The 17,338-nt window shown below is 40.1% G+C and overlaps 1 protein-coding gene across 2 annotated transcripts in view; it reads left to right on the plus strand.

Moving 5' to 3' along the window:
- Positions 1 to 636: 636 nt before the first annotated feature.
- papss1 (3'-phosphoadenosine 5'-phosphosulfate synthase 1) overlaps positions 637 to 17,338 on the plus strand; it is a 31,935-nt gene continuing 15,233 nt past the window's right edge. For both annotated transcript variants that reach the window (XM_051703378.1, XM_051703377.1), the window contains exons 1-8: positions 637 to 835; positions 1,357 to 1,471; positions 1,579 to 1,814; positions 1,918 to 2,056; positions 5,735 to 5,853; positions 6,076 to 6,189; positions 8,677 to 8,788; positions 10,185 to 10,390. In XM_051703378.1, coding sequence (XP_051559338.1) covers positions 776 to 835; positions 1,357 to 1,471; positions 1,579 to 1,814; positions 1,918 to 2,056; positions 5,735 to 5,853; positions 6,076 to 6,189; positions 8,677 to 8,788; positions 10,185 to 10,390 — 1,101 coding nt within the window. In that variant the 5' untranslated portion in view covers positions 637 to 775. The remainder of the gene's footprint in view (positions 836 to 1,356; positions 1,472 to 1,578; positions 1,815 to 1,917; positions 2,057 to 5,734; positions 5,854 to 6,075; positions 6,190 to 8,676; positions 8,789 to 10,184; positions 10,391 to 17,338) is intronic.

The raw sequence follows: 17,338 nt of genomic DNA on the forward strand, positions 1-17,338 counted from the left end.
AGGGTGGGTAGAGTTTCACTGGGTTAACCTCCTCGTGGTCACTATAATGTGGTTCTCGCTCTCGATGGGGTGTGTGATGAGTTGTGCGTGGATATATATATATATATATATATATATATACACTGACTTTATTCACTATTTATACGTATTTATTTAATATATATATATATATATAAATGATGAATAAATACGTATAAATAGTGAATAAAGTCAGTGGCCTCCAAAAACTCATCAATATAAAAGTTTGGGTTGCAAGCATATATTCCATTTCTTAAAAAAAAAAAAAAGTATCATTGTATTATATAATGTTTATTTCCTAGGACCCCAGACAGATTATGTAACACATAAGACATGTTCTCTGTTCTGGGGCCTGGCGGCAGTACAACACTGAGGCGAAGGGCCGCGTTCTTGTTCCCCAATTCTATTTCGACAAGTCCCGCCCCTTAAAATGCTCATTTGTTGTCTATAGTTCCTACAGCTTAATGAACGACTTCACAACTGTCCAATCACAATCTGCTTTGAAGTTACCCCTCCCCCCCACACTAATCCGATTGGCTATGGGCGGGACCTGGAGGAAAGGTGGGCGGGGCTTGTCCTAATTCGGTTGGTTCGGCATCACTTCCTGTGCCGCAGCCTCTTACCCTCTACGCTTCCTGCTGGAGCTCAGTACACACACAGCGGAACCGGCGTCATAAAAATAACTCAAGCGAGTATATATCTGACACACAATTTGTTTGTTTGTCAACTGGGAGTTCAGCGGCTCAAAATATCCTTAATGGAGACCTCTGGCAACTCGAATAAGAAGCAAAAACTGAGTATTGCGCCTGAGAACTGGGTGAGTAGCACTGATGCTGTCATTCATATTGAGGGATGTAGTTACTGTAACATACGTTGTGTTTTGAATATGTTATTTGTGTTTATACTGAATATGAACCACCTCGTTTTAATTAAGAAATTGATAAAAACCCAAAAAAAGCCAAGCTGGTGCCATGGAGGTGCTCAGCTATAATAAATGTATGAAAAATATGAGTATAAACAGACGTTTATATGCACACATTGGCTGTGTGAGCTTCCTTTTTGGGCGTCATAGGGGTGTGCACAATTTTGGGGTATGACCACCCTAGGGTTGGTCAGTGAACCATGGTACTACCATGGTATTCTTCAGGTTCCATGTAAATACCATGGTATATGAATATGGTAAACATTCAGTAGCATGTACAATAAGCATTTTGTGTGGTATATGGTAATCATTTACTTTTTCTGCAATGTTTTGATGCCCAAAATTGCTAAGTGCTCCTATTTCCATCAATAAATCAGGATGTCTTTACTGTAATGTGCTTACTATAATTTTCACAGGGAATGCAAAGAGCCACCAATGTGACCTATCAAGCCCATCATGTGAGCAGAAACAAACGTGGACAGGTTGTCGGGACCAGAGGAGGATTTAGAGGCTGTACAGTGTGGCTTACAGGTATTGTGCCAAACCCCTTATCCATTATTCCCAAATAAGTATTAAAACTGAACTTATCCACCGTACCATACAAATGTCATAGTGACGTTTCTGTCTTGCATCCTTAGGTTTGTCTGGTGCAGGTAAGACGACGGTCAGCATGGCTTTGGAGGAGTACTTGGTTTGTCATGGCATCCCCTGCTACACTCTGGATGGAGATAACATCAGGCAGGGCTTGAATAAGAACCTGGGCTTCAGCCCTGAAGATCGCGAGGAGAATATTCGCCGTATCGCAGAGGTGGCAAAACTGTTTGCCGACGCTGGGCTTGTGTGTATCGCCAGCTTCATTTCTCCATACAGCAGGGTGAGAAACATATGGTGATGAGTGTATGTGTGACGGTGGAAAGATAAGAATTGTTAAGTATTGATCAGTTGTTTTTTGTGTGCTGTATATTTCTCTTGCACAGGACCGTCTCAATGCGAGGAAGATCCACGAAGCCGCTGGACTTCCATTCTTTGAAGTGTTTGTAGATGCTCCTTTGGATGTGTGTGAGCAGAGGGATGTGAAGGGGCTTTATAAGAGAGCTAGAGCTGGAGAAATCCGAGGTAACACAGTATGAAGTGATCTTACATTATTGATAAGGCCGAGACGTGCGCATTTTCTAATGTCACACATTCATGAGGAGTATTTACACCTATAATCAAGCCATGCAGAATCTGTTTACTTTTTGTTTTACACATTTTTAGCAGAATTCTGTGGAATATAAAGGCAGCTATATATTTTCATGTATAAAGACCCATTTATATTGTGTGAGAAAAAAATAGACAGTGTAATAACAATATGTTGTTGGCAAAATTAAGTAATTGGCTTTTTTATGGTCATTAGAACTAAAGCCAAAACAAATGATTAAAATATTATCTGGTAAATGTTTACTTTGTATTAAGTTGTACAGAGTACTGTTAGATCTATAAACCTAAATATAAAATATATATTTTTTATTATTAGATTATTTTATGGATTTAATAGTACCTTACAATAACTCCCTAGAAAGATACACAAGAACAGAAAAAACACAGGACACAAGGACAAACTATTTTTGAAAGTTTGTAAGTTTTGAGAAGGGTTGGGGGGGGGTGGGGGGGGGGTGATGAACATTTAGAAATAAATTTTCACAAAACTATATGCAAATTTGTTTTTATATATTAATGTTAAAAACTATCAGTGTCAAAATAATAAAATAATCATGATATCTGACCAGTCTTTAGAAAGCTGAATGAAATGGCCATTATGTCAAATTCTACACGTTAACTTTTTTTTGTCTTTTTTTTTTATTTATTTTTTGTGAAAGATTTGCATTCCAATTTTACATAAATCTGCTGCACTTTTTGCTGAGCTGTCCACTTGAAGATTCCATGCATGTTAGAGTGTGTGGGCTTGTGACCAAGCTAATAAATATGCAGACTCTGATCTAGAGGTAGACCGATATATCGGTTTTACAGATTAATCGGTGCTGATTTTTTATTTATTTATTTTTTTTATCCCCTTTTCTCCCAATTTGGAATGCCCAATTCTCACTACTTAGTAGGTCCTCATGGTGGCGCGGTTACCTCAATCCGGGTGGTGGAGGACAAGTTTCAGTTGCCTCCGCATCTTAACACGTGGCTCGCTATGCATGACACCGCGGAGACTCACAGCATGTGGAGGCTCATGCTACTCTCCGCGATCCACGCACAACCATGCGCCCCCTTGGAAGCGAGAACTCCTAATTGTGACCACAAGGAGGTTACCCCATGTGACTCTACCCTCCCTAGCAACTGGGCCAATTTGGTTACTTAGGAGACCTGGCTGGAGTCACTCAGTACGCCCTGGATTTGAACTCGCGACTCCAGGGGTGGTAGTCAACGTCAGTACTCGCTGAGCTACCCAGGCCCCCAATAGTTGCTTTTTTGAACTACTGGTTAGCTACAAAAATCTATGCCGATAGTTTTTTTTATTTTTTTATTACTCCATGTTCCTCTGTGGCCGCCGCTGGAGGATTTTACAGAATGTTAGGACGCCATGTACAACAGTATAACAGCGTCTGTCACTGACACCTCGTGGGGATTTGCTGTATCTAAATGACAATGACAATATTTATCCATATAATTATCCTCACTTCAGTGCCTATTTTATTTTGATTAGATTATCAAGTGTTTTAAATTGTGACCATATGGAAAGGTGCCCCGTCAGCCAATTCTCCGTCATTTCAAAATGTCTTGGGCTTGTTTATAGTTAAAACACCTGCATTATGCACCAAATCGTTATGTTTTTTCTGGGTATTATTGGGATTTTGATTGAACAATAAACTGCATCTGCATCAAAAAATAATTTTCATTTTGGACTCGTGTAGCACTCACTTTATTAGGAACACTATGGTCCTAATAAAGTGCCCTACGTGGTCTTCTGCTGTTGTAGCCCATCGTGTTCCACTTCTTTCAGCCAAAAACAGAAAGCTGAGGCTGCAGTGGGCCTACCATCTGTGTATCTCAGCAGAATTCGAGATGCATCAGACCAGGCTATGTTTTTCCAGTCTTTAACGGTCCAGTTTTGGTGAGCCTGTGCCCAGTGCTGCCTCAGCTTTCTGTTCTTGGCTGACATAAGTGGAACCTGATGTGGTCTTCTGCTGTTTTAAGGTTCAACGTGTTGTGCATTCTGAAATAATATGCTTCTCACCACAATTGTACAGAGTGGTTGTCTGAGTTACCGTAGACTTTGTCAGTTAAAACCAGTCTGGCCATTCTCTGTTGACCTCTCGTATCAACAAGGTGTTTCCATCTGCAGAACTGCCGCTCACCGGATGTTTATTGTTTTTGGCACCATTCGGAGTAAATTCTAGAGACTGTTGTTTGTGAAAATCCCAGGAGATCAGCAGTTACAGAAATACTCAAACCAGCCCATCTGGCACCATCAATCATGCCACGGTCCAAATCACTGAGATCACATTTTTCCCTGTTGTGATGGTTGATGTGAACATTTACTGAAGCTGCTGCCACACGATTGGCTGATTAATGAATAAGTAGGTGTACAGGTGTTCCTAATACAGTGCTCAGTGAGTGTATAGGTGAATTCCAAACAGAAATGAGCATCCCTATGCCCTACACCCTCTGAAGGGCTGAGCCTTTGAAGTGGGAACTCTGAAGGGAGAAGTGCACTCCTGTCTTATGTATGTCCGTTTGGAACACCCTTGATGAAGGGAGTAATGAAAGACATGCGTCACTTTCACTTTATCTTCGCCTGAAACGTTACCATGATGACGCAGCACAGCTGTTCTTACAACAGGAATCTCTTTGCTGTTAATTTGTTGTTGCAAATAAATATACTTTTTGTAATAGTTTTTTTTCTTTTTCAAATATTGAACTTTGTGTCTTATTTAAAATTGCTTACTGTTGCTGTTTTAATAATAATAGTAATATATCTGTACTACATAAATGTATATAAAATACATAAATGAACATTTCCCTTGAAGTTATTTGTTGCACGAGAGGTCTTAATTATAAATAAATAATAAACCTCAGGGTTTAGCCTAGCCTGCTGGGAAAAATTGACCCTGTTTTTGGAGTATCTCTCTGCTTATGCTTCGGTCGACCTGTACTCTGATCAAGGCCCAAACACAAATAATTATTCCTATCTTATGTGTATGTGTATAACGTCATGCAAAAATATGAGACATTTTGAGGAAGTGACTCTGCAGTAAAATGTGTTAAGTAGAATGCATGTATGTTTTTGTATCTGAAGCAAATCTCAGATAGACCTTAGTCAGAGCAGACACCATATTTAATTTGACGTGAATTAAAAAGAGGCTGTGAAATGTGGCATAATTCAACCTTACAAGGAAAGTGACATAACATCTTATGATAAGTGGAAGTGTCATTCTTGCACACATACTATCTGATACAAGCACAGCACATTTGAACTGCTTTGTGATGTATTAGAAAACCTAAAGGCCCATTTTAAAATCATTCCAGCAACACTAAGGTGTCTGACGTGTGCCACAATACCTTGATTAGTGTCATTGAATGAAAGGCTTGCACTAAAGTATGCATCTCATCCCTGATTAACACATGCTATGAATATCTTTAACACTTTGAAACTGCTTTAACATGTTTCTGCTGGCTTCCTTTACAATGCTCTTAACAGTCCATCTTAAAGACTCATTTCATTAAGTGCATTCTAAGCATGTCAGTTGCTGCCTCACTTTGCTTCATTGGTCTTTTGATTTAATGGATTTCTTTTGATCTCATTAGGGTTCACAGGAATAGACTCTGAGTATGAGAAGCCCGAGGCTCCAGAACTGGTGCTAAAGACAGATTCTTGTAGTGTGAACGAGTGCATCCAGCAACTCCTGGACCTTCTGCAGGAGAGGGTACATTCACTTTGCTACAGGGAATTCTGGCCAAGCCTTAGCTGCATCGATCTGCCCAACATCAACTGCACTGCACATTCCCAACATGATAAGCTGTGCAGCGCTCATTTTAAGGGATAGTTCACCCCAAAATAAAAATTCTGTCATTATTTTATGACCCTTATGTTGTTCTAAGCATGCATGACAATAATGCATCAGTGACAATGCCTTACCTCTCTGTAGGACATTGTGCCAGTGGACGCGTCCTATGAGGTGAAAGAGCTGTATGTGCCTGAGAACAAGCTGGACTTGGCCAAAGCTGACGCAGAGACTCTTCCAGCAGTTGAGATCAGCAAGGTAACCTCACTCACGACGTAGGTCACTCAACTTCACATTAAGGCACTTGCAGATAGTCTTCAAATCCACTGACATCATAAAGTGTGACTGCTCGTCAGGATGTGGATGCTACCAGCTTCTTTTGCACAGTTAAGGCAGGAGAGCAGAAGCGCAAGAACATGCAAAGTAGTTTCATTTTCACCATGCACCAATGTTCAGGTTTTCTGAACTCTGACCTGCAAATTCACACAGACTATTAGAGGATGTCACAGACTGAGCTCTTTGCTCAATAAAAACTAGAGGTATACCGATATATTGGTTCATCTGGCGAAATATCTATACATACAAAACTCTTCATCTGGTGAATATATAAAGGCTATAAAAAGCTTAATTTGGTAAATACTTGGGGGCCTGGGAAGCTCAGCGAGAATTGACGCTGACTACCACCCCTGGAGTCGCGAGTTCGAATCCAGGGCGTGCTGACTCCAGCCAGGTCTCCTAAGCAACCAAATTGGCCCGGTTGTTAGGGAGGGTAGAGTCACATGGGGTAACCTCCTCGTGGTCACGATTAAGGGTTCTTGCTCTCAATGGGGCATGTGGTAAGTTGTGCGTGGATCGCGGAGAGTAGCATGAGCCTCCACATGCTGTGAGTCTCCGCGGTGTCGTGCACAGCGAGCCACGTGATAAGATGCGCGGATTGACGGTCTCAGAAGTGGAGGCAACTGAGACTTGTCCTCCGCCACTCTGATTGAGGTGAGTAACTGCGCCACCACGAGGACCTACTAAGTAACAATAATATTGGGGTTGAATAATAGACTGCATCTGGGATTTTAATTATTTTGTACTATTGTAGCCTCTATGTCTCTGCTTGTCATGGTAAGGAAAGACTAAGAATTTTTTTTTAAACACTCTATTAATCGATTTTACAATCTATTGGCTAGGGCTGCGAGAAATGGAGTAAAAATGCGATATGTGATTAGTAGTTGGATAATGCTTTATTCGATATGCGATAATCCTATGGTGACGTCATCGTAGATCGTATAGCATTGGGATCCCAACCACCCAAATATACTGAAGTTTATATTTGGGGAGGGAACAGAAATATATATTTAGGAGGAATTATATATTTGGGAGGGAAAAAAGGACTTCTATCCCAGAGATTACAATCATTATTGTCTTTTGTTCCAAATTGCATATAGACTGCTTAAAATGTGACACAAATGTGATGCGCTCCCATCAATTGAGTCGGAAGTAGTTTTTGGCGAAACACTATTTTAATCTCAGCTATCAAATTATGTCAATTTTATCACAAAAATCAACAATAAATGTTGTTTTGGCAATCTTAAATGCTATGTGTAACAGAGTGCAAACGCTCTCTCCGACTTAAAGCACTTAAAAAATATGAACGAACATCAGAGGATATATTGAAATATACAATAAAACTTACTAAAATGTCTCTGCTCTCATGTAATCGGCCCATCTGTTAATGTTGAAATGATATGGAGAAAATGAAAAGGGAATATCTTGTGCTTTTCTCCTGCTTTGGATCTGCGCCTTTTCATACTGCATAGACACACACACACCAAGTGACAATCGTGCGGCCAGTCTATTCTCGGCAATCTGCATCACCATAAATGTTACTTTTTAAAGTATTATCGCAATCATTTTACATATATTTATGCATTTGGCTGATGCTTTTTTATTTTTTATTTTTTTCTCCCCAATTTTGGCGGAGGACGAATCTCAGTTGCCTCCTCGTCTGAGACCGTCAGTCCGCGCATCTTATCACGTGGCTTGTTGAGCACGTTACCGCGGAGATGTAGCGCATGTGGAGGCCCACGCTATTCTCTGCGGCATCCACGTACAACTCACCACGCGCCCAACCGAGAGCGAGAACCACACATTATAGCGACCACGAGGAGGTTACCCCATGTGACTTTACCCTCCCTAGCAACCGGGCCAATTTGGTTGCTTAGGAGACCTGGCTGGAGTCAGCACACCCTGGATTCGAACTCGCGACTCCAGGGGTGGTAGTAAGCGTCTTTACTGGCTGAGCTACCCAGGCCCCCATTTGGCTGATGCTTTTATATCTAAAGAAATGTATGCATATCACAGTGTGTAAATTTGCGATATTACGATAAATGCGATTATATCGTACAGCCCTAATATCGGCCGATTAATCGGTTATCGGCCATTTCCACCACCTTAGTTATTGGTATCAGCAAAATCCACTTTCATTCGACCTCTAATATACACAAAACAAATATCAAAGCTGTATGGTTTGCATTGTTGTGAGAAAGTGGTGTAGATGGTATATTTTAACATATTGAATTTATTATTATTTGAGATTTATTGTTGTTAAAAACAGAAGCCCTAGAGCTTGACATCAAATCTTGTTGGCAAAATTTGTAACACTGTCTGAGTAATTTTTTAACCAGTACAATACAAGCAGTATAGTATTTAGCCTAATGTCAGTTATACAGTATGGTGGTGCTCTTGATGGGATAGGTGGACATGCAGTGGGTTCAGGTGCTTGCTGAGGGTTGGGCCACTCCTCTGAACGGCTTCATGAGAGAGAGAGAATATCTGCAGTGTCTTCACTTCAACTGTCTGCTTGATGGTAAGATCCACTCACATTACAATTATAACTGATCTTGTATATCAGCAAACAAGAATGATCAGGATATTCTTTCAGTTTACTTTCAGCATGTGACAGGCATAGAGGACGTTTTCAGTTGTTGTGTTTTGTGATCGCAACACTAGAGGGCGGTGTTTAACAGTTCAACTGAAATGCAGTGTCTTGAGAAAGTATTTAGAGCATTCCATCTTTTCCAATTTTTTGTATTGCAGATATAGTTGAGAATGCATTGAATCTTAACTGATATTTAACAACCAATGATGACACCGTACAAACACATTTCAGAAACATTTAGCAGATTCATATAAAAAAAAGGAAGACATTTCATTTAAAAAACTGTTCAGGCATTTGCTCAAAATGTCATTCTCATAATCTAAAATTACTTCCTTTTGAAAGTGAGTAAATTCATTTTTGGGTGAACTATCCCTTTAAATGTCAATTAGCGGTAGAAACAAAAGGGCTATTATAAATGTAACTGAGGCTTGGGTTTTGTTGTTTATACTGTTATGTTCTCAAGGTAATTGGGGTTTTTCAGAAAATAAAAAGTCAGTACTTTTTTATTATGAGCAACAAATGTGTGAAGGGCTAGGTCAGCTATTATGCAGTCCACATTTACAGAACTGTGTAATTACAGCAATTTCCCACATCAAGATTGAGTTTCCAAAAAGTGTCAATTTAGTTTTATTGCCTCGTAATGCTCCGTTCTGTGTTGTATTGCCTAGTATTCAAATTTTAGTTTGAGGTACTATATGCATTTACACTGTTATTACACTGCCTATTAAGATAAAAAAGTGTGCCTAATAGACGTTTTCACTTTGGACATGGCAGAAATAAGGTAAGAGGACGTTGTTAGGTGCTCATGCATTACATCACCAACGCCATTAGACTTAGTTACGCTATATCACACCTTGTGTTATTGTTTTCATCATCGCAATGAACCCAAATGGACAACTGTTGGACTGGACCAGCATCTACTTTACACAAATGAGGTGCACTGATCTGTGTGGGCCCATGATTTTTGGTGCCTGATGCTAATTTCATTTGGATTGGGATACTCGCAAGGCTTTGTTTTATGAAAACCAGCTGATTCTGCTGTGATGTGTTTGTTTTATCCTGAAAAGGGATTCTAAAGGTTTGCAGCTCATATTGCTTTAATCAAGGTGAAGGAACCAATGAATCCGCCAAGCATATTGCCATCTAACTTTCTCATTCATTTTACAAATAAAGCATTACAGCCATGCTTTATTTCCTTTACCTCCATATATCCGTAACTATACCCACAATATTCCTTTAGGCCTTTTAAAAATCTGCCGGTTACTCAAATCTCAATCTAGCTGAAGTATGTGCTGCGTATCTGACCTCTGACCCCTGCTTGTAGGTGGAGTTATTAACCTGTCGGTGCCGGTGGTCCTGCCCATCTCGAGTGAAGACAAGGAGCGTCTGGATGGCTGCACCGCTTTTACGCTGCTATATGGCGGCCGGCGAGTCGCTATCCTGCGGAACCCGGAGTTCTACGAGCACCGCAAGGAAGAGCGTTGCGCCCGGCAGTGGGGTACGACCTGCAAGGATCACCCGTACATCAAGGTCAGGGGTCAGATCTGGACATAAACCTGCAGTAAATAGTTAGTAGAAAAGTAACACTGTGTCTAACCAGACACAACGCAACAAGTTTCCAGCAGCAAGTATTTGTCTGTCCACACTGAGAGCAGAAATACTGTGCGATATGATACAATCACAGTCAGTTAGAATGTATTTGATGTTTAGGACCCACTTTATATTAAGTGTCTTTAACTACTATGTACTATGTATTACTATATTAAGGGGTGGAATGAGGAATGAAATTCTCCTTGTCCTTTTGACATATTAGAGGTCATTGTACTATGAAAACATACTGTAAGTTTCAGAACTCAAAACTTCCTCCTCACTGCAAAAAGAGCATTTGTTGAAACCAAACGACTCGCTTTCTACTTCCTCCACATTGTGATGTCACAATGTGGTAGACATTTGCATCTGACCACTTCCACAACAACACATTAAAGCTTACTTCACCTTCGATCACTTCCGTAAAACTTATATTATAAGTGAACCTCAAGGAACATATTAAAATAATAATAAAAAGCAATTGATACAATGTACTTGTTATGTATATTCGTGTTATTGCATCGTACTTGTATTAAAAGTATGTGCATTTAATTACATCAGCAGTTACACTGTTAACCTTATCCCTATACCTAACCCTAAACCCTTACCCTACTCCTAAACCTACCATACCTCAACCTCAGAAGCAGCAAATGTGAATCTCGTCAGAATTTTGTAGAACAACATTGTATTGAATGTATTTTCATGTTAGTACATGGTAGTTAAAGACACCTAATATAAAGTGGGACTGATGTAGAATATATAGAAAAAACAACCCCAACAAAAATAGAAACTAAGTTGCCAACAAAACGTCCTGTAGCAAAAATTCAGATCTACATGAGAGAGAGCTTTTATTGATTGTCGTCTTATTGCATTGTGCCTGGTTAGGATACAGTATAATGTGTGTTGCATTACTTTTGACAACTTATGTAAGTAGTTGGAAATGATTAACAAATGCCTGTATCGAATTTTTGTTGTCAGCTCCCTCCCTTCCTTTCCTGAGTCACAAACCACCTGGAAAGTCCCGATTATGATGCTGACTTGAATAAGAGAACTGTTTAGACTACATACATGTTAATACGAAGGCAGAATCACGATGATTCAGCAGCATGATCCATAAGCGCATCACATTTCACCTCTCTGTGACAGGGCACTCTTTACAGTAAACACCCGGTCAGATAGGACAAAATGTGAAATTTGAAGGGCTCCTGGTTGCTTCATTACTACTATGTAGTGGTCGACCAATGTGGATTTTTTTTTAATGGCCAATGCTGATATCCAGAGCAGGGTGGCCTATATATCACACAATTTAATATAGTAATTAACATATACATAACATCTTTATTAACCTTTATTTAGCACTATATTTAATAGGCTTGGGATGGATGCCTTTTTCACGCATCGATAATTGGAAGATTTTCCCAATGATTATCAATATATATCTGGATTTTTTTCAGACAGAAATTGGGCTGCTCATTGCACAGTAGTCTGTCTACTTCGGTAAAGTATGAGCGGCAGGGTAAATTAAAGGAGGTTGCACACCGGACGCGTCTGGCGGGAGACATGGCGCATTCTAAAATCGGAAAAATTCTTTTATACGAAGGTACTAACACACCACCAACGCTCAACATAAAAATTCTGCAGTGCCATGGAGCGCAACTCCCGTTATATTCAACCTAAATCATTATCAAAGGACAAAGATTATTTACTCTAGACATCGCTGGATGATATATTGTGTATATGTATCTTTCATATAGCCTACACATTGTATTTTCAGTTACAAGTATGTCTTTTTGGGGTTTTTGCAGCTTGAATGGAATCTATTCAAGGCTACATACAGAGAAATTGCATAATAAACGTCGCCATTTCTAATCGTTCAGTTTGCACAGTTATACCAGTTTCATACGCTAAACTGTAAACTCATCAACGTCACTTTGTTCATTCTTGAAGTACAAAAAAAACGTCATTAATTTGGACTGCAATCTGCTGCGCTATATTCAGCTCATCCTGTGTGTATGTGTGTGTGTGTGAGATACCTCGACCGGCTTTAGTAAATGTTATATCACCCTCTTGTGGTCTCCCAATGCTATTACGCCAAATTGTTAAACAGATGCGAACTGAGTGAATTGGAAAGCACACAACACTAGAAGGTTTCTAATTTAAATGTTGGCTAATTTTAAAGGGGTCATTAAGTGCTTTTTTATCATTTTATTATCTTCCCTTAGGTCCAATGATAATGTTATAAAAGTGCACCAAAACAGTCACACTTTAGTTATATATAATCATTTTTCACCCTGTTTTTGGCCCTCTGTCTGAAATGCTTGGTTTTGGCCTTAGTGCCTCCTTAAAACTTCAACGTAAACGCCCACTGTTCTGATTGGCTAACATCATGCAGACGCCTCTCAAATTCAGCAAACTCAATCGGAAGAGAATGAACCTCGACATTATAAAACAAAATTGCAGGGTTTACACATCGCATATCCAACACATTGCATCTAAATATATTAAACTGTTCATCTCAAGCACAACTGTTAACACTCAGCACCATAAACTATCAAACAGTCATGACATTTGTGATATTCATAAATGAAATGCTTTACTTATGTTTTTGAAGTGTGTTTAACTGCCCCATCCGTCAATAACAGCTCCTTTGCAAAGCTTGAATCGTATTATGACTGTTCACAAGCAATCCATGCTGACATGAGCCGATCTTTGGATCACAGTCCAAAGAATGGTGAAATGATGCACACACATACTGTAGGCGCACTGAGGTGCACATTGCCGGAAACACACCGGTCAAAAACGTCCATTGTCCATGACAATTAAAAATAGCGCAGACAATTAAAAATAGGCAAACAATTAAAAATAGCGCAGATGAGTGAAAGAACATGTCCATGACGCATTTGACCTCAAAACAACAGGAGGCAGCAGCTGAATGGAAGAGAATTTCTTCTCCCTTTCAGAGTTGTAACTTGACACCGCGTCTTTTTAAAAGCAGCAAGATACATGGCAGCGATCAAAGAGTCTGCGTAGTTCATGTTTATATATAAATTAGTTCAAAATAGTCCAGATGGGTCCCCGTAGGTGTTGTTAGGAATAGTTAGTCACACAAGGCTTGCTCTCTTGACTTGAACTGCACGCCAGTGGGCGGGGCCAAGGGCGCATTGACGCATGTTGTGGGATGTGTAAATACAAATGAGCAATGTGTCGTGACATCACGAACAAACAGATTTATAAATGAGGCATTTCAGCAGGGTGTCAACTATAAATGCTTTTTTTAGACTGGGGAGGAAGATTTGAGTTCTGAAATTTACTGTTTACTGAAATGTTATGTTTTTATAGTACAGTTACCTCTTATGCCTAAATATCAAGGAAAATTTGATTTTCCATTCCATGACCCCTTTAATATATCGATGCCTCAAAAATATATAGATAAAATAACGTCACGATCAATAATATATCAGTATTTTATGACATCCCTAATATTTCCTCAAAATTTCACACAAACTTTTTAAAAATAATTACAAAAATCGTTTCTTCTGGTTTCTGTTTAGTCGTCCAATTTTGTCATTGATTTGCAGGAAATGACAACAACAGTGCATGCAATAGTCCAGCAATCAAGGATGGCACGTGCGCATTATCAGTTGCATTTTCTGAATCAAACAACTTCTGTACATACAGTGCACAGTGATTACGACATTAACTTATAGCGTACGTGTAGCGCTTTTACTCTGAAGTTGCTCTCACGCGCAAGTGCGGATCCAGCAAGAACAGCAATGATCTGACAGCTTTCAGTTTACACGGCCCGGATCGCCTGCTTAGAGTCTCGAGTGCGGACCATCATGCAGCATACATGATTCAAAAGGACACAGTTTTGATCCAGGCTGATAGAATACGTGCTAAAGAGGAATAAATATATGTATAAGTGCTCCACAGGAAGAAAATGCTGGATTTACACACGTTTTGTGAGGTTCGTGAATTGTTTAAACAAGGTATCTGCGGGGCCTGGGTAGCTCAGTGAGTAATAATTGACATTCAATCCCATCTGACATGTTTTTAGATCTAACTGTCATGAGGTGATTCTCACGAAACCTTTCAAGGAAATGTCCTGGTGGGGGGCCTGGGTAGCTCAGTGAGTATTGACGCTGACTATCACCCTTGGAGTCACGAGTTCGAATCCAGGGCGTGCTGAGTGACTCCAGCCAGGCCTTCTAAGCAACCAAATTGACCCGGTTGCTAGGGAGGGTAGAGTCACATGGGGTAACCTCCTCGTGGTCGCCATTAGTGGTTCTCGCTCTCAATGGGGCGCGTGGTAAGTTGTGCGTTGATCGCGGAGAGTAGCATGAGCCTCCACGTGCTGCGAGTCTCCACGGTGTCATGCACAGCGAGCCACGTGATAAGATGCGCGGATTGACTGTCTCAGAAGCGGAGGCAACTGAGACTTGTCCTCCGCCACACGGATTAAGGTGAGTAACCGTGCCACCACGAGGACCTACTAAGTAGTGGGAATTGGGCATTCCAAATTGGGAGAAAAGGGGATAAAAAAACAAGGTATCTGCATATTTGCAGATGGTATATGATCAAAGTTTTATTGATATTTGCTTTTATATCATTAGACAAGACAGTTAAAAGTTACAGGGATTTGTAGAGATTGAGAGAGAGAGTGAGAGAGAAAGCGAGAGAGTACATTTAAGAGTGAGTGTGAATAAAAGTGTACACATAAACTGTGATTGGTCATTTACATGTCTCAGATGGCTCCTTCACATGTGAACAGATGATTTTTAGCCCCCTCGCGGTTTGAGAAACGAATCGGCCAAACGGGAAAATTTATCGGCCGATGCCAATAATTTAAAATGCAGAATATTGGCTGATTTATTGGCCTCAGCGATATATCGGTCGACCACTACTAAGTAGTGATGCTGTGAGCACTTATTTTTGCTCATACTTAAGGTTTGGGGTTTGTTCAAATCCATAACCATGAGTATTACATTTCAAAAGGTAACTTGTCCTGCACCATTTGTTCTACAGACATGAATAATACCTCAAATCACGTGGCTTGTTGAGGAGAGGAGTGCTATTACTTTTCTAAGCAATCAGACTTAAAATTGTACCTTGGCAGACAGTAAAACAGCCAAAAAAATCCCATAAACTTACATTGAACGAGGGACCAGTGTCATATCTAGGGACCTGTTATCACTTTGGTGTGGGGCAGTTTGATATTTTTTCTGGGGCTTAAGTCAAATATGTCTAAGTGGTGTAACCATCAGGAGATAAGTCATCTGGAATAATGTTACACCACTTGACATTTTTAAAGTCATTAAATCCATTGTTTGTAGAAAATGCAATGTGTTTTAAACTAGATTTAAAAAAAAGTTTTCTTATTTTTATCAGCTCAAACAACCTTATTTGTCAATGTCCCACTGTATATACATTTAAAAACAAAGATTTTTCCACTTATTTTCTAGTTTTCACAGATAAAGTCACAAATAACTAGTGAGAATGCTGACCTGATGCTTTGATAGGTTGCCTTGCGGTCTGATTGCCAAGCTTTCCTTAGACTGCTAAACCATGAGTTGTAGGCCTAAGAGGTCTTTCACCCCCAGCTCTTTCTCTTTGCTTCTCGATTCCCACTTTCGTAATCCCTTTATTCCGAGACCTCCTTCATTTCACACATGTGTTTTAGTTGGATTTCTCACCCTCCGTTCTATTTAAACAGTGTTTAGCCGAGTCGCGCTCTCCTCTCCTCCACTCCCCTCACCTTCCTCTTATGAATCTCGCAGAGTAAATACTGAACAATTGTTTCCATCTGTAAGTGTGGATTGTGGGCTTAGGTGGACTTTAATGGCTCCGATCTGCTCCAGCTCTCACTAATGGGCGCCAGCGGAAAGTTTTCGGACTGGTATGGTCCAGTCTGTCGGTCTGCCTGCCTCCAATCACAAATAAACCCATCCCCAGACATGGCACAACTGTGAAGATTTCACACAGTAAATAAACTTGTAGAGTAATCGCCTTTCTTTTTATTTATGCTTTACTCAACATCATTCTCTTGATGTAGTTTAGACTTGCAGCCGTCTGTAAACTTTGTGTAAAGTCCACTTGGCGAGATGAGTTGGAAGTAAATTAGATGTCACAGGGAATCAGATTTTTACAGAATACTCTTATACTCTAGTAGTCAACACAAAATCGGATCTATTTACTACTTCACATTCTTGGTCTTATTGTGTGGGATTCATCAGTGCACAATATTTCAAAGAAAAAAAGTGGTTTAATGACTTGATCCGCCACTTTCCTTTTTGACTGATGCCACCTAGGTAGGGTCAAGGCATGATGAGATCTTTGGGGGGCATTTTAACCTTTAGAGTAGGCAATAGGTTCTCTCGTTTTCCATCCGACCAAGGTAGGGAAGGCTTGGTCGTTTCGCCATCCTGACCACGTCAGAATTTGTTTGGGGGGTACCAGGAAAATCTTGCCCCTCCTTAGACCAGGTCATGCACCTAGGTCAAGTGGGCTGTTGGTTAATGTTGACCAATAGCGAAATAGCTATGTAGGCATCATTTTACGCTACCATTGTAGGTTATAGCCTTTCGGAAATGTCAGCAATAGTTAACGGAGTAATTAATGCTGATTAATGATAATAAAGTAAAGGTTGCGGCAGTAATAGCAAACAATGATAGATTTGAAGTGTTACCATTTGGGTAAATTGTATTGTGATTGAGGGTGAACTTGACCTATAGCCTCCACATTAAAGTCAAAAAGCCTCCTCAAAAGTGGGTAGGTGCTAGTTTTGTTTCAGTAGGCGTGTAATTCTCCACTAATTTGGGGGGGGGGGGGGACTATAAACTTTGTTTTGGTTTGGAACGTCCATTTGTCACAATCCAAGTGATTCTGTAAATT

Source organism: Myxocyprinus asiaticus, chromosome 7 (assembly GCF_019703515.2).
Source record: "Myxocyprinus asiaticus isolate MX2 ecotype Aquarium Trade chromosome 7, UBuf_Myxa_2, whole genome shotgun sequence".
Classification (NCBI taxonomy): domain Eukaryota; kingdom Metazoa; phylum Chordata; class Actinopteri; order Cypriniformes; family Catostomidae; genus Myxocyprinus; species Myxocyprinus asiaticus.